Below are 19,942 nucleotides of genomic sequence, written 5' to 3' on the forward strand. Positions count from 1 at the left end.
TATAGTGGTTTTTACGGATGTTCCGTTATAACTACTGAACCATGCATTCGATTTTACTGGTGGTAGGACCTCTTGTGAGCCCGCGCGGGTGGGTACCACCACCCTGCCTATTTTTGCCGTGAAGCAGTAATGCGTTTCGGTTTGAAGGGTGGGGCAGCCGTTGTAACTATACTTGAGACCTTAGAACTTGTATCTCAAGGTGGGTGGCGCATTTACGTTGTGGATGTCTATGGGCTCCAGTAACCACTTAACACCAGGTGGGCTGAGAGCTCGTCCACCCATACCCATCTAAGCAATAAAAAAAAACTTGAAACTTGGTATCAATGTAGAAAATACATGTACCTAATGGATAGGCTAATATTTAATTCGTGTTGGACTCCCTACACCAGTTGCGGGGGCGTTAATGATGAAAATCTTTGTGGGGGTGAGAAATAATAATGTTAATTTGAAATGCCCAGCGAAGCGGACGGGTACAGCTAGTAAATAATATAATTATATAAGTAAACAACCTAACAACCTAATATAAGTAAACCACTACATTTGTAGTTATTAATTTTAGTAGGTACTGTGTTAGAGATGTGCACCGAAACAGAATGTTGCCTGTCGCGACAAAAGAAATATTGTAAATGCACATCTGAATATTCTGCACAATTTCCTTTCAAATTAAATTTCAATTCATAATTTTCTGTGATGATTCTTTTTAATACTGATTAACGTAATTACAAATCCTTACCCGTTCCTTTCATTGCCTTGTCACCTGTAGCGAAGCAGTTTATAACGGACAGACTCTCTTGGAAACGTTTGCAGTTTAGTGCGTTTGAGCTGTCTAGCAGTTTTGAGACCGCCATTATGACCTGAACAAATCGAAATTTAACTTTATACAAAAATCATAATACATAATAATATTATCAAATCTATTAATACGTTATATCTATATATTAATAAATGAAGCAAAAGCTTTGTATCCCTTTTTACGAAAATTTCGCGGACGGAGGAGTATGAAATTTTCCACACTTATAGAGAATATAGAGAAGAAGTGCACAATGTTTTTTTTTTTTTAAATAATGCATAAAAGGTACAACAAATCAATAAAGAAAACATTACACACACTACCATGTATTTGACGCACACGCGCAAGCATACTATTTATTTATTGTCAAACTTTGTTCTTGACGTCTGTGGTCAAACTGAGAATAGACGAAATATTGTTCGTCTTTATTAATATTTTTCTACAGTGTAGTCTTGGCAAAATTTGTTGATTATAGAATTGTAATAGTCTTTGAAAATAGAATCATAATAGTGTACAAACTTATAATTTCAATTAATTATAGTCGACTACCGGACAACCACTATTATGTATACAAATATGGAAAATTGTTCATATTATTTTTGTGAATGATCCACCAGTGTATCAAGATAGAATCAGTGCTCCAAAATACACCAAAAAAGTATTACGATTGCTGGTGGTAAATCGTAAGCCCGGGTAGGATACCACCATTGTCATTTCAGTCGCGAAGCAGTCGTGCGTTCCAGTTTCAAGTGTTGCAGATCCGTTATATAATACTATTGAATCTATAGTATAGCAATCTCTTATAACACACTATGACATGTTACAGCAATTTTACAAACAGCTGAAAAAGAGGTCAAATTTAAATGTTAACAGTACGACATAAAAAAAATCTTGAAAAGAACATGAAAACTAGAGTTAACTACTTAACATTCTCTCATCAATTATAAACAAAGTTACTTGGATACTATAATAGTTTGTTTTTGAGACCAGGACACGTATCGTTAAACATGTCGATGCCGTCAATTAATGCACATATTTGGTTAGTTTATTGGTTTATTCTTTATTGGTTGGTTATTTTACTTTTAAGTTAACATCCAAACTCGATGCGAAACGATTTTGTTTCCTATTACGATTCTTACTTGCAAATGAACTCTGGTGAGATCCCCACCGGCTCCGTGTTGGAAGTTAGCCCGCATCAGCAGATAGAGGGCGGCCGCTGCCTCCCGCCGCAGCCACGCCGCGCGCGCCTCGCACAGCCGCACCACGCCCGACACCACGCCGGCGCACAACGTGCTGCCCCCTTTAGTCATATTTTGTAACTTGGATAATTACTATATAGGTACTACTACTAGCGACCCGCCCTCGCTTCACTTCGGAAACTGTAAGTTATTATTGATTTCTCCACTATTTAATGGATGTTATTATACATATAAACCTTCCTCTTCAATCACTATCTATTAAAAAAAACCGCCTCAAAATCCGTTGCGTAGTGTTAAAGATTTAAGCATACATAGGGACAGAGAAAGCGACTTTGTTTTATACTATGTAGTGATATACTATAATTAATAATTTACCGGTGGTAGGACCTCTTGTGAGTCAGCGCGGGTAGGTACCACAGCCCGGCCTATTTCTGCCGTGCAGTAATGCGTTTTGGTTTGGAGGGCGGGACAGCCGTTGTGATTATGACATTAGATGTCTATGGGCTCCAGTAACTACTTAACACCAGTGGGCCGTGAGCTCGTCCACCTATCTAAGCAATAAATAAAAAAAAACAAAAAAAGTTTTTTTTTTGAATTTCATTTGGTGACGACTATACAAATAATCTATTAAGAAATGAATTAATCGAACATACCTTCGAATAGTGTTTCAGAGAACTGGTTGATGTAGGCTCGCAAGGCTGCGAACAGGTGTTTGTACAGAGTTTCGCTTTGTGGACACTGTAGTAGTTTTAGATACGGTTTGGCGCTAACTCCATTAGCCGCTCCAAGATTCTTCATAAATAAGCACGATCTATCTATTATAATGAGGCCCACTTCTGTGGACAAGCATCCTGCTGCTAACACCGTATGTTCGGCCATCGCTTCTAATTCTGTAAGAAACAAAATTAGACATTTCAAATTTATTCACCTAAAACAATCCAGTTTTTTTTTATAAAATAGCCTATCCATGCATTATAGTTAGTAGTTATCAGTAAATAAATCTACTGCTCGTAGGACGTATTGTGAGCGGGTAAGTGTGAAGTTATTACAATACGATTTAGACAACTAAGTTCACCATCGATGTTTTAGGGGTCCGGTAAGTACTTTTAAACTAGGTGGGCTCGTACAGCCATAATTGTATATATGTAAAAAATTAGAAACAATTCCGTTTGCAATAGTAAATGACCTCACACCGCATATGCATATTCTAAACTTGACTTGCCTGTTGTAATCGTGGCAGTATTAGCCAGATTTTCTCTGTTAACTGTGTTATTCTTCTCGACAATTATGGGAGGTTCCTTAGAAAAATCCGGTGGGCTCATCCGGGCGGGCAGCGTCCTGGCCTTCACCGGCTTCGGCTTGCCGTTGCAGTCCGGCGTCGTCGCCTTCAGTTCACTCAGAATCTTCTTTCTTCCAACATACTGGAACTGTTCTGCGCAGATTCTATTTAAAAAAAAGGTTTATTTCATTAAAATTTACTAACACTAACACAACGATAAAATAATGCTAAATTAATTATTTCGTTAAGAAAACTTACTCTAAAACGTTAAAGAATGACTGTATGTAGGCCTCAGATAGAGTCTTCCACCAATCAACGAGCCTCTCTTCATCCAAATACTTCAATACAAATAGGAAGCATAACAGAACATCGCGGACTTCCTCGGCAGACATCACGCCGAAACTGAACAGACAACATTGCATTTCACTGTTAAAATTGTTTTTTCTAAAATTATGAGATTAATTCGTTTCTGAATTAAAGTAGTGTAGGATATGAGAGATAGTTGCAACCCTTATATAAATAATAAATAAAATAAAATAAATTTAAATAAAATAAAACGATTACAGATTGCTGTTTGCTGTGGGACAGGAAAATAAATTTACCAGCCACATTCATTCGCAAATACAACGCAGTGTTATCTTTTTATGAAATTTACAATAAAGGATGACATAGCAGAGGGTAACCTTCAAGAAATATTATGGAAAAATCAGTTTATGTACGAAGCCAGTTGTATTCACTCTCCACAATTACCCAATTTTTTAATAGTTTCTGAATATCTATATTGAAAATATTATCTACCGGGCAAATAGAGTTACTTACCGATTAACTTGATCACCAATTTCGCTCAAATCTAACTTGCCTATATTCCGAGGAAGCGAGTCGCCGCCGGACATGGTCGAAACCGATTCAAGGGAACTGTGCGATGCGTTGTTTCCGGGATCTAGAATAAATATAATTCAGTAGCAGGCTTATTGTTAGTTATTCAACATCAGTTCGAACGTGATATGGTATATACTACTGTAGTTAAAGTTAAAGCTCATTAAGCTTAAAGTCTTTAGTTTATTTCCGACGAGACTTACCTTTTGCATACAAGTGATTACTTTGAACGTTTGGCGGTTCTTTGAAGTGAGTGGAGTTGCGAGCCGGCGTGTGCTCGAAATGCAAAGTCAATCTATTTCTGCGCGGGGTACTGTTGACTGAAGCGGCTTCCTTAGCGCAGCTGGTAGTGGTGTTGGCAGCGTCGCCGTCCACCTTGTCTACCCCGTTCTCTAGCACTGGACTGGCTAGAGACTTGGTGACGAGGCGATGAGCGTTATCTAGAATTTTTATTTATATATGTTCATTATTATGCTTCTCATATAATTATACATGATCAAATATCGTTGTTGTTAAACCAAAACCTGCATATGCACTTTTTGAGATTTTTACTTTGTGACTTTTTCGTATAGTTCACAGCCCTATCTACCGTATAAAAAACTGTTATGTGTCTATAAGCTTTAATATTTATGTATAGCTTTCATTTCATAGTAGTAGTAGTAGGTAGGCAGCGGCTTGGCTCTGCCCCTGGCATTGCTGAGGTCCATGGGCGACGGTAACCACTCACCATCAGGTGGGCCGTATGCTCGTCTGCCTACAAGGGCAATAAAAAAAAAATATATATATATATTTAGTTCTTAAGAATTCACCTTCATATAAAATTTTATACGAAAATGTTTTTACTCGTTAATTCAAAATAGAGTTTTTGCACATACCTTTTTTTTTTTCCACAGGAGAAAATCGCCGGATCCCCACCCGCGCGGCAGGTGGGGTATGTGGGAGTTGAACTTCACTAAAAACTCCTGCCGCTCACAACCGGCGCCCTACCTCGGACCGGGCCGGAGCCCAGTCGGGGCTATTGAAACGGCGGGACAGGGTTGACGCAGAGCACATTACATCCATCCCACCGTCCCACGGACGCCGGACCGGCGGCCGCCAGCGACACGACCACCGGTTCCCTCGTTCAGCGGGCCGAGAGCCCGCTTTGATGGCGCCGCGTTACACCTTCCCCCAGAGCGGTCGGGGGAACGCGGTTTACCATCACCCGGCTTTTTGCACATACCTAGCAGATTTTGGTTTGACAGCGACGATATGCTGTCTCTCTCTGACAAATGTGTGTTTTTTAAGCAATTAATTTTTGAGATTTTATCGATGTTTCCCGTAGTATAGAAACGTTTTGATATTTTCATAAAATTTACGGTTGATTTACCTAAAACAATAGTAAGCCAGGGCGAATAGAGATGTGCTATCCTCGCACGGCACTGCTTTGATCGATATCGATCATCGTGTTCGTGTTTCGTCAGCAACGTCCTGAGCACGTTCAGAGCCACTCGGCGTTTCTGAGGTGCTTCACGAAGTGATTGTTCCACCTGTTATTGAAATTATTACAATATTAATGGGATGACCTAATTACACGCGTTTTCGATAACTTTTTTTTTTCTACTAACTTACATGTTTTAGTAGTGTTCCGGCTAGAAAATGTCGCATTATGAAGTCTTCCGTTAATTTTAATCTGGCAGGATCTGAAAATATATTTTTAGGAGCGAAATTATTTTGACGCAAAATTGTAGATTTGGTAATTGTAATTGTAATCACTTCGCTTACCAGTATCACAGTCTTTACCGATCTTATTCGCTTGAAGAGGTAAATTGAAGGGTACGTAATGTTCGTGCAAACAAATTGTCTGTAAGAATGTAAATTTGAAATCGAACAGAGCTTTGGGATCGCACGCCTTAAACTTGTCGAGGTATTTCTTTATTTGACGAAATACAAATCCACGATCCATGAACGATAAGCAAGACTGTAAATAATATGTTACGTTTATAAAACTAAAATTAAAATATAAATAAAACTGACATTCGGAATACGTTAAATTACGTTTGACATTATTTGTAAGAATGCACTAGTGAAAACTGAAGTGTTTTAGTTAATTGACTAATAATTTTATTTGTAACTTCTTTAAATAAGTTTATCGATATGACTCTAAATAAAAAATGTACAGCGAAAAATGTCTACCTTAAGAAAAATGGCAAGATTTCTATTAAAAATATGAGTCTGCATCGGCTGTTGTAGAATGTACGACGGCTCTACCATCGTGACCAGTTTGTCAATATTCTCTAATAAATCTGAATGAAACCTCTCATTCCTGGACATCTGTAAAATTAATTACTTCAATTCAATTGTTTCGTCTACATTTTTTGTCTAAGCCGGTGCGGTCCATGGACTTGAAATTTTATACACTCGACTGTACCCGAAAAAGACAAGTGACAGTGCTCGTGATCACTACGACAAAAACCACGATCGAAACTTATGTCGTTAACATTTTTTTAATAGTTGTATACAATGAAACCCAAATAAATATAAGGTGACGCGGGCGATGCTGTTACAAGGGAATAAGGGAGGCCTGCGTTTGCGTTACATTGCAGGTTTACGAAATATGAAATAACAATGTTTTTGTTTTAGTAAATCACTATTCTTTTCCGGGTATAGTACCATACTGTTATTTCGGCTTTGAAAACGGTCCTCTTATTAACTGTATATTTCAAAAAATATATATTAAAGTTATATATATTTTATTTGTATTTCGTGCATCTCACCTTTATTCGTCCTGTGTTAATTAAATACTGAGCCATACTTTTCACAATTATTTCGAAGAAGAAGTTGGAGTACTGCATGAATTTATGATTTAGCAAAAAATCTTGTTGATTGGGGTCTACGAAAATATGTAGAGGCGCTGTTAGAACTGTATGTAACTTATATTCAAGACAGTTAAAAACATACTGAAAAAAAAAAGATTTATTTTATTGGTGTCACTCTTTTGATATCATGGATCTCTCCTTTCTTTCAATGAACGATGACAGAAATGTTTCACTGTTTACTTGGTGACCTATAACAACTAAACTATAAACTGATCACAGAGACCCATAGACATATACATGTTTCATTCAGTCAGTAATATCATAACGATACGAGTAGCAAGCTTTTACTAGTTTATTAACAAATTCCATACCTTCACATAGCTGTCCAACAAATCTTTTCTCCCGTAATCATGAATCAAATGAACGAAGTGAACAATTAATTTGACAATCTGATAGCCCATTTCCGATGTGTAACTCTTTTCAACAGTCTGTAAAACAATATATACATGTCAAAAACTATAGTATTTTTTTAGCATTTTGCTTGTAACCTTTACATACCATCAGTTCGAACAGCTGGTTTAGGATCGTCGGTAAGAAACCAACAAGTGAGCTGAGTTTGACTGCGTGTGCGGCTTTCAGTGCGTTGCAGACGTCATTCCACGGCGGGGGAGAAGGCGACGTGGGAGGCGAGTTACTCTTCACCAATCTCTCCGCATGATTGAACAGATTGTGCAAGTGATTATCCCTGGTTGCGACTGTCGAATCTAGTACTATATGACACCGGAACAGTTGCTTCTCTCCTTCGATCCATACTATTTCCGGTCCGGAATTCCCTTTGCCGAGCCCGAGAGGTTGTATCGATAAATATCCGGAGGGCAAATGTGTGGAAACCGGTAGGTTTATAAGCTCGTCGACAAATTTATCGTTTTTCAATAGCGGGACCCACGCGTACCTAAGAAAGAAAGTCACGTTAGTGTTGCCAGATGACTGACTAAATGATTTATTATTATATAACACATTTGAGTGTTATCTGTTTATAATTCCACTTACCCGATACACGTTTCGACATTCGTGTCGTTTTTCTTGGCGATATCGCAAGAGATGTGGTAGAATGTGAATAGTAAATGATGCTGTGAATTAATTGTGGCGGGCAGACGGATTTTCGCTTCGTCCGACCAGGCCGGATTAGCGTTATGATGTAAAACGCAACATCTGTATTGACTCGTCATTCCTGTGCGGCCATATATTGCCTAAAATTGTTATTGTTGATATGAAAAAATTTAAATCAATTGTCAATAATAATCATAATGGCTGCGGACAAGTCACGCACAGTCGCCTGGCACGAACCTAAGATTCCTAGTATTGTGGGAACCAGGGATTGATATACATACTTATATACGTTTAAATATTATACATTTACAGATATTAAACACCCACATGTACATCATACGAATGTTTGCCTGATGTGGGAATCGAATCCACGACCCTCGGCTCAGCCGTCAAGAGCGCAAACTAGTGCATAGCCACGTCCGTCTAATAATGAAATGAAGACATGAGTTGAATGGGATGAAAGGGTTAAGCAACATTTTTAAGATTTTTGTGTTTTTACATTGAATGAAGGGGTTATGTGACTATAAACCATATTAGACCTTAAAACTCTAGGCTTAAAGGCTATTTTTAGAAATTGTATGTGACGAAGGAGTTATGTTCGAAGAAAAGTACAAGTAACAAAAGTTTGTTGTCCGTTTTCTCAAAATTAACAAACTGTATCATATCTCCTTCGCCAACTCATGTCTTCAAATATACAATAACAATTATACCTGTAGCGGTTCACTGTCGCCCGTGTCGCTATTCCTGAGTTCGATAGTGCAGGCGATGTTCCTAGCCCTGGCGAACATTTTTTGAGATTCGAAATTCAGAGCAAGCGGTCGCACGTAGAGGTGATGCACGTAGGCTGCGTACGGTTGCTCCGGCTCCACGTTCAGTGTTGCGAGCTCTAGCGTCAGGGGCGCAGCCGGCGGCAGCGGAAACGGCTTAAGGGCCGCGTACGCACTCGTCATACAATCTACATTAAAAAAAGAAGAAGATATTTTGACGTTTTATTGTCATTGTTGGAACGTAAAAATTTTTGAAATAGTACGGTACTTAACTATAGGTGTACTATACATGAGGCCTATAAAATCAAAGGCAGCTAATCGAAGTCTGTCAAATATTCAGGTAAACTACAAAAATCGGCTCTAAACACGTCATTATGGATCCTCCCGATCCATCGAAGTACTGCTCTTGCTAGGACCAGTGTTAGCAACACTCCCGGTTTGAGAAGCTGAAATAACTTTGTTCGAATAGCTACTGTTAGAGAATTTGTCACTACTCGGCCCCTCTACTCAGTGACGTCAGGCGGTGGGGCGAGAGTCACGTCATCGCGCCAGGTGCCTATAAATAGCAACGCCTTTGCTCGAAACATTCATTCGATCGGTGGCGTTCGTGAGAGAAGGTAGTCGTGGACATGGTGTGCGTGAGTCATTGTTTTAAGTCTTTGTAAACGTGTCCCAACTGTAATTTTTTTAAATGGTTCTTCTTCTGATTTTTAATATCAGAAGTGGGATAAAGGACTCAAATAGCCCACAGTAGAGTAAAACTCTGAACTTTGTTTTGTTTTACAATTACTGCTTACTTTGATGCTTTCATACTTTTCTCAATCCGTGGACCTTACCCAATGGTGAGGATGGTGCCTCACGGGCATTGTCGCCAGCTCGGGCCCCTCAATGGTTCCTGCGGCAGTAGCACGCAAGCGACGTGCCGTTGCCTACGCGCGCCCATCTACTTTTGGCGTGCATACTGCACGTGTTGCTCGCGTACCGTAACTGTGCGCGTTTGCCTACTTCTGGCGTGCAAAATGCGCGCACTGCTCGCGTACCGCTGCCTGCGCGCGCTCGCCTGTTTCTGGCGTGCATACCGCACGTACTGCTCGTGTGCACACTGCACGTGATGCTCGCGAGCCACCAACTTCACGGTGCCGTACGACTGGCAGTGACGCAGAGGGCGATGTCGCTTAGTCTGCGGCCTGCTGCTGCGGACTACCCAACGGATTATCTATCAGGACGGTCGAGCGGGACGCCCGCCACACGTGGTGCAGCCTCGCATCGTGTGAGCAGATTGGAGCTGGGACGGCTGCCCTGCCTCCACATCATCCTTACGAGTGGACCCTGGTGACATGCAGCCTTTTCTTCGAAATTAATATGTGAAGGTCGAGGTGGGCACTTCGGTGCTTTCCTTCCCATTTTTGAGGTTGAGGTGGGCACGACGGTGCTTTACTTCCCATTTTTGAGGTTGAGGTGGGCACGACGGTGCTTTACTTCCCGTTTATTTTTTTGAGCAGTATGGTAGATGCGGATTCGGCCGGATCTTGCGTCCCTACTGTTCAGCTGTGTTGTGTCTGTAATGTTCAGTATCTGTATCGGTGAATATTGCCGACAACAGCGCGCTACTGTTTTAGACGTTTCCTGTACCGGCTAACTCAGTAAAGGAATCGTGCAGGTGTTTCAAATTGCGCAGTTTGGGACAGTTGTGCGATATCTATTCTTCTCACTTCAAATGTTTATCTTTGGCTCGTCCTCGCTGCAGATGTACGAGTGCACGCTTGCGTCTGTAGTAGGGATTGAGGTCTGGGTGTAATTTTTTTTTTTGTTACGTTGCAGAGGGTGACCTTGTTGATGCAAGCTCTGACGTAGCTGGAGGAGATATGCTTCTGCTGAGGGATGAAGCGGTCGGGGACGCCTCGCCGTCGGAAGCGGCCGTGTTACAGAGTCCTGGCAACCCCCGACATTGTGGCTGTTGTTTTGCCCCGACATTGTGGCTGTTGTTTTGCCCCGACATTGTGGCTGTTGTTTTGCCCCGACATTGTGGCTGTTGTTTTGCCCCGACATTGTGGCTGTTGTTTTGCCCCGACATTGTGGCTGTTGTTTTGCCCCGACATTGTGGCTGTTGTTCTGCCCCGACATTGTGGCAATGCCCCGACATTGTGGCTGTTGTTCTGCCCCGACATTGTGGCAATGCCCCGACATTGTGGCTGTTGTTCTGCCCCGACATTGTGGCAATGCCCCGACATTGTGGCTGTTGTTTTGCCCCGACATTGTGGCAATGCCCCGACATTGTGGCTGTTGTTTTGCCCCGACATTGTGGCAATGCCCCGACATTGTGGCTGTTGTTTTGCCCCGACATTGTGGCAATGCCCCGACATTGTGGCTGCTGTTTTGCCCCGACATTGTGGCAATGCCCCGACATTGTGGCTGCTGTTTTGCCCCGACATTGTGGCAATGCCCCGACATTGTGGCTGTTGTTCTGCCCCGACATTGTGGCAATGCCCCGACATTGTGGCAACGCTTCGTAGTTGATATTGCCCTCTAAAAACCCCGATAGTGGTTATTGGATGTGCACACTTGTGGTCTGGTTGGAGTGGGTGACTGCTAATAATAGCAAGAACAAACATTGAGCAGCTTACTAAGAGTTTTCTGTTTTGAATGACGATGAACACAATGGGCACTTGTCCAATGAGAATGAGTCCCATGGTGATCGTGTTGAAGAGGAGCAGGAAGACCAGGTTGGGGTGGTCGAGGGAGACCAGCCTGAAGGGAACCTAGCTGACGAGGCCGTTCAGCTGTCAGGAGAGGCCGTGTTAGAGAATTTGTCACTACTCGGCCCCTCTACTCAGTGACGTCAGGCGGTGGGGCGAGAGTCACGTCATCGCGCCAGGTGCCTATAAATAGCAACGCCTTTGCTCGAAACATTCATTCGATCGGTGGCGTTCGTGAGAGAAGGTAGTCGTGGACATGGTGTGCGTGAGTCATTGTTTTAAGTCTTTGTAAACGTGTCCCAACTGTAATTTTTTTAAATGGTTCTTCTTCCGATTTTTAATACTACGATATTCTTTATTTTAAAGTAGATTTATAAAGAATGAGAATATTACTAATAATCAGAATTTTAAATGATAAAACTTCGTTTATTAGTACTTAGTACTGAGTAAAAATAAAATTTTTGAACTGAATTTGTTAGAGATTTAGCTGCATTTGTTATAACATGAAAACACTAAAGCGTGTCCAACTAACTAAACAAGATAGCGCCATTGTTAATCAATTTTACGACATTATGGCGTTTAGCTGCCTTTGATTTTATAGGCCTCATATATTATTTATAATGGACAGACGAACAGGTCGTTTGAATCGATACCTACACTGTGTGGATAAGGTTTATTGATGGATACATGTTTTTTTCACGTTTCGATTTCGTAACAAAAAACAATATATCAGTTATTTTAGGGTTATGCAAACATGCAAACGGATATTTTCCGAAATCCGAATAAAACATTATATTTAATAATATCCTACATATCTTACTTGGTATTTGTTCGCTTGTCTGTTGTATATTTATAGAGAGCCAGCCGGGTATAACGGTTAGTCGAGCCAGTTTCTCGGGTTTCCGATAATCAGATAGAATTTTTAATAAGTCATCATCCGACATCTTATTAGGCTCCTGTCGGTATATCGCAGAAAACTCTGAGGTTACATCCAAATCGTTGCTGTACATTCTGGAAACGGGCGGCGATTAATTTTGTAACACTTAAAGCTTTATTTAATGAAAGGCGATTGCATGCAGCACAGATGCGAATGTTGCGATGGATGTGTGGAGTAACGAGAATGGATAGAATACGGAATGAATATGTTAGAGGAAGTCTGAAATTGGCACCTGTGACAGAGAAGCTGAGAAGTGCGCATTTGGGATGGTATGGACATGTGATGAAACGAAATGAAAATGAGGTTGGTAAGAAAATGTTAACTATGAATGTGGAAGGATATAGAGGAAGAGGTAGACCTAAAAAGAAATGGATGGATTGCGTGAAAGACGATATGGGTAAGAAGGGAGTGAGCGAAGAAATGATATATGATAGAAGAGTATGGAAGGAGAAAACAGCTTGCGCCGACCCCAGGTAACTGGGAGAAGGGCAGGATAATTATGAAATGATGACTTAAACATTTATTTAACATAACATTAACAATGACATAATGGATCTTTACAGTTAAAAACTACTACAATCTGCTCATTACTTTACATTATAGAAATAAAAAACTGCTTTTTATTCATTTTTTAATGCAATTATCTATTTACTTTCAATGCTGAGGTGCATAAAATTAATTATTAAAAAATTACTTACTTGTACAAAGGCTTTGCTGCCCAAGCGAAAGGCATTTTGTAGTTTCCGACGCGATTCCCATACGCTTGCACGTTTTTGTGAACTTTAAGACCGAGCCTGGGGTCTTTGGTCGCTTTCATATACGGTTCCAAAACTTGACTAACATGACCTTGGAGTATTTTGTCTATTTTAACTACTAAAAATAAGTCCGGATGTGGATTATTCACCGATAAAACCACCTGAAACGGTTTTATTTCATGTTTGAAAAGCGCTTTTATAACGGACGCGCGATAAGCCGACATCTAAATGAAGCGTATGACCTAAATACCTCGATATAATGCTTGTGAACTTTGATCTTATAGCCGGGAATATATTAAAATATAAATACAAACGTAGCTAGTATTTCGTTGGTAGATTTATTATTTTTTACTGCTGGTAGGACCTCTTGTGACTCCGCACGGGTAGGTACCACCACCCTGCCTATTTCTACCGTGAAACAGTAATGCGTTTCGGCTTGAATGGTGGGGTGACCGTTGTAACTATACTGAGACTTTAGAACTCATACCTCAAGGTGGTAACCACTTAACACTAGGTGGGCTGTGAGCTCGTCCAACTATCTATGCGATAAATAAATAAAAAATATGATTTTCACAGATGAGCAAACACGTTCATAGTTCGTCTTGAAGTCAAAATCTCAAGTGTTTTGTAATATGGCCTGTCTCAAGCAATTGAAGGTATGATGATTCACGGCAGAATCGGGATATAAATAGTTGTTTACATAAGCTCACAATATCCTCTATCGATAGTAGTATATATAAATTAATTGATATGTTTTTGGCGGATTCGTTTTCATTACCTAATGTTTTCTCATATATTATATATATATATGTCGTGGATAACGACTTTTAGTAATATTCAGACGGTGGTTTTGACTATTATTTTAAATGATGAAATGTGAGACTTTTTGGCGGGAACGCGAGGAGTGAAGTTGTGTGATTTGTTTTATTTTGTCTATTCAGTGTTTCTTCAGGTTTAAATGTGTAATAACGGTGGTTTATTAACTGTTTAATATCTGTGAAAGTGCACAAATGTGGGAAAATGAAACAAAGCCGCTGGACGCAACTTCTCGGGATCTTTCAAAAAGTCCACTGAAAAAATCTTAGTAAATGACCACCATTTTACTAAGATTATATTTCATTCCATATCATCTCATTTCATTTAATTACATCCCAGTTGATTAACGTCTCAAATTAATCATTTTCATTTCATTTCACTCCATATTATCATTTTTCATAAAAATAAGAATATAAATTAAAATAAGACATGACTTAAAGGTCTTAGTTACCAGGTCATAAAATCACTTAAAAAAAATATGATGAAATGTTGTTTTGATAAATATCACAAAAATGTAGGGTAGACTCCGTAACGTATAAAATGGCGGTACGTGGACAGAGTCGTGGCAAACCGTGTCAGACAGTCATTCCGTCCGTGGAACGAAACTGTCGGTTTCCCTGTCATTGTGAAAGTTGTGTGTGTTGAGTTTCAATAATTATTATTGAAAAGTTTTATTGACTAAACTGAGTTCAATCGAATACGAGTGATGACAGAAACTACCGCTTAGCCATCCCTGGCGCGTGCTGACATATATATATATTTTGGTTGTTATCACATCGCAAAACATTCTGAATCGAAGCAAAAATTAAACTTATATATATGTATGTATGAATGTATGTATGCATATATGTATGTATGTATGTATATACTTTTTGTAACTTAATATTATAAATTTCATTGGACCTATCACTATCCACTCTGCACTACCTTTGGTTGACTGGTAGAGAATGCCTTAGGCATTAAGTCCGCCAATGTAAATTTTACATGAAGTGTAATAAAAAAACAAAAAAAAAAAGATCAGATTAGAATTCAAAACAAAAAAACCTACCTGTCTCTTCGACCGATACCATTCCTCCGGTATCTGTTTTACATCTAATTTAACATCGTAACTAAAGTTTTCGACTAATGACTTTGTGCATTCGTCGTCCTTGACTAGATCCTTGACGGCGTCGTGGTTCAGATCGAAGTGGAAGTCCTCGGTTAGTTTCTTGCCGCATCTCGCGTCGTACAACGCGAGACGAGTGTAGTAAGGTTCGACCTGACATAACAACTCTTTGTCCCCGTCTATGGGCGCTTGTAACCTAAACTTTAAACTTTCGCATTTGAGCAATATTCTTTGGCCAAAATGTTCTCTGTAACGAACAAACAGCGTCGTTTTAATATTTTCAATCTATATATTAATACGTGAAGCAAAAACTTTGTACCCCTTTTTACGAAAATTGCGCGAACGGAGGAGTATGAAATTTCCCACACTTATAGAAAATATAGAGGAGTGCCGAATGCTAATATTTTTTCTTAAATTATATTTATAATACATTAAACCAATAAAAAAAGCATTACACACACTACCACATATTTGACACACACACACTTATATAATAATATTATACTCTTTGTTTATTGTCAAACTTTTGTTATTGCTTAAAGTCTGTGGTCAAATTGAGAATAGGTTAATATTGTTTATCTTTAATATTATTTGTCTATAGTGTAGTCTTGGTGAAATCTGTCACTATAGAAGTCTATAATAGTCTTTGACAATAGAACCATAATAATGTTCAAACTATATATAGTATTTCACGATTGACTTCGACGGTGAAGGAATAACATCGTGTAATAAAAATCAAACCCGCAAAATTATAATTTGCGTAATCACTGGTGGTAGGACCTCTTGTGAGTCCGCACGGGTAGGTACCACCACCCCGCCTATTTCTGCGGTGAAGCAGTAATGCGTTTCGGTTTGAAGGGTGGGGTAGCCGTTGTAACTATACTGAGACCTTAGAACTTATATCTCAAGGTGGGTGGTGCATTTACGTTGTAGATGTCTATGGGCTCCAGTAACCACTTAACACCAGGTGGGCTGTGAGCTCGTCCACCAATCTAAGCAATAAAAAAAAATTGAGAATAGGTTAATATTGTTTATCTTTAATATTATTTGTCTATAGTGTAGTCTTGGCGAAATCTGTCACTATAGAAGTCTATAATAGTCTTTGACAATACTACTATAATAATGTTCATACTATAGTATTTCAATGAATTATAGTCGAATTTCGACTACTGCGGGACCACTAGTTCAATTAATTTCGTTTGCATTGAAATTGTAATTGAATTACTCAACGAACGCAAACGAGATTGAACATGTCCAAAATTTTTTGTTATTACGTAAATGCGATTATTGCATTTCGTATTATGTTAGTGACTGCAATATTATGATGATAGTTACAAATGTATTTTTCATGGTCACTTTCATCAAAGTAGATGAGGTCAACTGTGTATAATATTATGTTGGTTTGACCAAAAGTTCTACGGATGACGTCAAAATCCATCGGAACCATGTATCCAAAGCAAGATCATTCCAATAATACTAATAGTGCAAACTGAAGACTGAAATACGTACGCTTACTAAGCAATTTTTGCAGATATTACATTCGAACTCTTTCTAATATCGCACCTTTAGTATAGAAGTGGCGTAACTAAAAAATTATGAAAATTAGTTTTAAATTTCGAACATCTTATAAACATGTTCAGAATAGGACAAACTTACTTTTTCCGTCTCTTTTGAGTCGCGCATACCCTATAGTATTAAAATCTAAATACTAAAAATATATAATTCTTAAATTACATTTTTGGAATTCAGAAAAAAAAAAAAATTTTGGATTAAGCCACTTCAATTCTAAAGGTGGCGATATCGCTTTTAACGATTACTTCATACGGTTAGGAAAATCACTCTCGTAACTTACTTGAATGGTTCCAACTGAGGTTCTGGCGACGGCGCTCGTTTGTACGGCAACATGAATACGTTGAAGCGGCTCTCGTTGCGCGCCGCCGCTATGGACAGGTCCGTCTCCCGGGAGTATCGGATTAGAAGGGGGTTCATGCTGTGCTCCAGGCCCTTGAGAGTGCCGTACGTCGGAGGAGGCGGCTCTGCGGTCAGCGACACGTCCGCATCTACAATGAGGAATTAGGAGAATCGATTTTAGAATAAAATTCGAATAAGAATCGATTTTAGAATAGAATAGATTTTAGATTCCAATTTTACTGGTGGTAGGACGGACCTCTTGTGAGTCCGCGCGGGTAGGTACCACCGCCATGCCTATTTCTGCCGTGAAGCAGTAATGCGTTTCGGTTTGAAGGGCGGGGCGGCCGTTGTAACTATATTGAGATCTTAGAACTTATATCTCAAGGTGGGTGGCGCATTTACGTTGTAGATGTCCATGGGCTCCAGTAACCACTTAACACCAGGTGGGCTGTGAGCTCGACCACTCATCTAAGCAATAAAAAAATAAAAAAAGATACGGTACAAAAAATATACATTTAAAATTGAGCAAACTTATCCAACGATGCTGCCGTTATATAACTTCAATTTTATTAGAAAATCTTATTTCAGGTTGATCAAAATTTTAAATTTGTTTAAAAGTAAATCTTATTATTTTTAAATGATGTCATATTAATAATGTATTTTTGATTTAATTAGATTTATATTTATCTTTCATCTAAAACTGAAAGCAAGACACAATGACGAACTATTTTCAAGTCAGGTAGGACCTACTTGAAATAGGTTAAGAACGACTGCCGAAGTAGATAAGACCTATTACGTTTAAGTAGAACTAAGTTGGTATTACATATGTAATAAATAACAAACTTATAGTAATACAGTAAAGTGATTTATCAAGTTAACCTTTATCTAATGCCTCGTTGCTTTGGTTTGTTTCCTGATTATCTTGGTTTTTCTTTAACGTTGCTTTAAATGTGTTAATCCATTGATTCATTTCCTCTTCGTTTTCCGCTGAAAACGTGTACCCTTTACCGCCAGACATGCGTAGCTCGAAGCTAAATCTGCCGCGTTTGGTATTCTGTTATGAGATTTTACAAAACTGATTTAATTATTTCATTTCAAACTTGTATACATTTTAACAATTCGATGACGATAGTTTAAATTTGATTATTTTTTTACGTTTTTTATTCATTAAACTTTCTGAGCCACCAAGATCACGAACTATTCTGGACTAGGACTGGAGCAGTTACCAGTCAGTTTTAGTCATTTCGCATATTTATTAGAGAATGGCTACAATTTTAATACAGTCTTGATCACATTCTATAGTGTATATTGCTCCAAATGCAGTTCTTTCATATATACAAATAAACATACACAGAGAGGCGAAAACCTGAAACGATTGATTACCAAGCGCAACTTTTATGATACTAAAACCGCATTCATGAGACTTGAATAAACAGCATCATGTTTCTAGATTGTGTGCGGTGTTGGACAGTTGATATCATGCTTCTTAAACCCGTAATCGATATGAAACATAACAACGCTAAAATAATATCCGGAAAGTTACTTCACATATTATATTTATACATGACCTGGTGGATAGCCGCCGCAATGCAGACAGACACACGCGTTCATCGTACAATTGTACAATATGTACTTACACGAACAACATCAGAGCAAAAATCCATTACGATAGTGAGCTTTGTTTCCGTTTTCTTATCATCTTTATAAATTTCGAGTATGTAGGTGCCGTCAGCTTCTCTGATCATTGAGCAATAGCGTTTCTTAAACGATTTAGATGCGAGATTTCCGAAGAGCCTATCCGATCCGATCTCAGGGCCTTTGAGCAAATATCCTTCTTTAGTACCGAGGTCAACTTTCGTAGGTTGGTTCTCATCATTTTCCGTTTCCGCGTCTATGTCGTATACCTCTTCAGGCAGTTTGCTTACGACGAGCCTTCGGAGAGAAAGCATTCGTTGAAAAACTGGTATCAGTTGTAGGTACTTCCGAGATGAGTTGCGTCTAAATTTATTCTGAATTGAAGAATCGCTACGAGATTATTGCCACGTAACGAGAATTAAATTGCCCCATATATTAAGCATTAATTATTATGCACGATTTCAAACAAAATGAATAAATTATAATAATGTTAGATTTTACGTAAAAACCCGTTCGAACAATCCCAGTGAAAGCGTTAAAACGTCGCGCATAAGCATATTTTTTATGATAATCCGCGCATCCTTTAGTTACGTAAATATTTCCGTCATTATGTTTGTGTTTAGGAAGTGACTCACAAATCAGATTTCAGTAATGAACATTCCAACATAGCCTTGAAAAATTGTTTCAGTTATGTTATCCATCCATCATGGTCATGCTAACTGCGTTAATTGCACACTCAATGAACACTGATACATATCTAGCACTAAAATTATTTATGTGATTTAAACCATTGTTTTAGTGTACCCCAAATAAATGTTAACATTACCAAGCTGCGGATTAATGAAAATTAAATACTTAAAAATTGATTTATGACTGAATTAAGGAAATACCTATTATTCTTGCTTTTATCATTAAATTGGAGTCTTGTAATTTAATTTTTATATACTAAAGTTCTAATGTACCAAACATTCTATTGTAACAGAGGCATACAAACCTTGGCAGATTTACATAAGTCCCAGAATAGTTGCTATATTTGTAGTGAATAAGATTCCAACTAGAGGCATAGCTGAGCAGAGCTTGTCTCGTGAGCAAGGGACACGATGCAGCTATCCTCACATCTGGAACTGCAGTAGTGACAGTTCTCCAGCGCCGAGGAAGGACTACACTCTATGCATAAAATTTATAAGTTTTTATGTATACAATTTATTTCAATTCATTTAAGTATATATTTATGAGAATTAAAGAAGCAGTACTCATAGGCGTTTTCA

At 38.8% G+C, this 19,942-nt stretch overlaps 1 protein-coding gene across 1 annotated transcript in view; it reads right to left on the reverse strand.

Moving 5' to 3' along the window:
• Ziz (dedicator of cytokinesis protein Ziz) overlaps positions 1-19,942 on the reverse strand; it is a 51,043-nt gene that overhangs the window by 27,331 nt on the left and 3,770 nt on the right. The window contains exons 3-25 of the mRNA XM_028173386.2: positions 19,669-19,841; positions 18,677-18,971; positions 17,919-18,093; positions 16,981-17,188; positions 15,072-15,375; positions 13,151-13,368; positions 12,336-12,526; positions 8,763-9,007; positions 7,993-8,192; positions 7,501-7,894; positions 7,314-7,430; positions 6,901-7,083; positions 6,320-6,457; positions 5,909-6,104; positions 5,756-5,826; positions 5,514-5,673; positions 4,348-4,584; positions 4,088-4,208; positions 3,527-3,670; positions 3,212-3,432; positions 2,643-2,879; positions 1,930-2,090; positions 734-854 (exon numbers count right to left, since the gene is read on the reverse strand). Of these exons, the coding sequence (XP_028029187.2) occupies positions 734-854; positions 1,930-2,090; positions 2,643-2,879; positions 3,212-3,432; positions 3,527-3,670; positions 4,088-4,208; positions 4,348-4,584; positions 5,514-5,673; positions 5,756-5,826; positions 5,909-6,104; positions 6,320-6,457; positions 6,901-7,083; positions 7,314-7,430; positions 7,501-7,894; positions 7,993-8,192; positions 8,763-9,007; positions 12,336-12,526; positions 13,151-13,368; positions 15,072-15,375; positions 16,981-17,188; positions 17,919-18,093; positions 18,677-18,971; positions 19,669-19,841 (4,510 nt within the window). The remainder of the gene's footprint in view (positions 1-733; positions 855-1,929; positions 2,091-2,642; positions 2,880-3,211; positions 3,433-3,526; positions 3,671-4,087; positions 4,209-4,347; positions 4,585-5,513; positions 5,674-5,755; positions 5,827-5,908; positions 6,105-6,319; positions 6,458-6,900; positions 7,084-7,313; positions 7,431-7,500; positions 7,895-7,992; positions 8,193-8,762; positions 9,008-12,335; positions 12,527-13,150; positions 13,369-15,071; positions 15,376-16,980; positions 17,189-17,918; positions 18,094-18,676; positions 18,972-19,668; positions 19,842-19,942) is intronic.

Source organism: Bombyx mandarina, chromosome 04 (genome assembly GCF_030267445.1).
Source record: "Bombyx mandarina strain Sakado chromosome 04, ASM3026744v2".
NCBI lineage: Eukaryota > Metazoa > Arthropoda > Insecta > Lepidoptera > Bombycidae > Bombyx > Bombyx mandarina.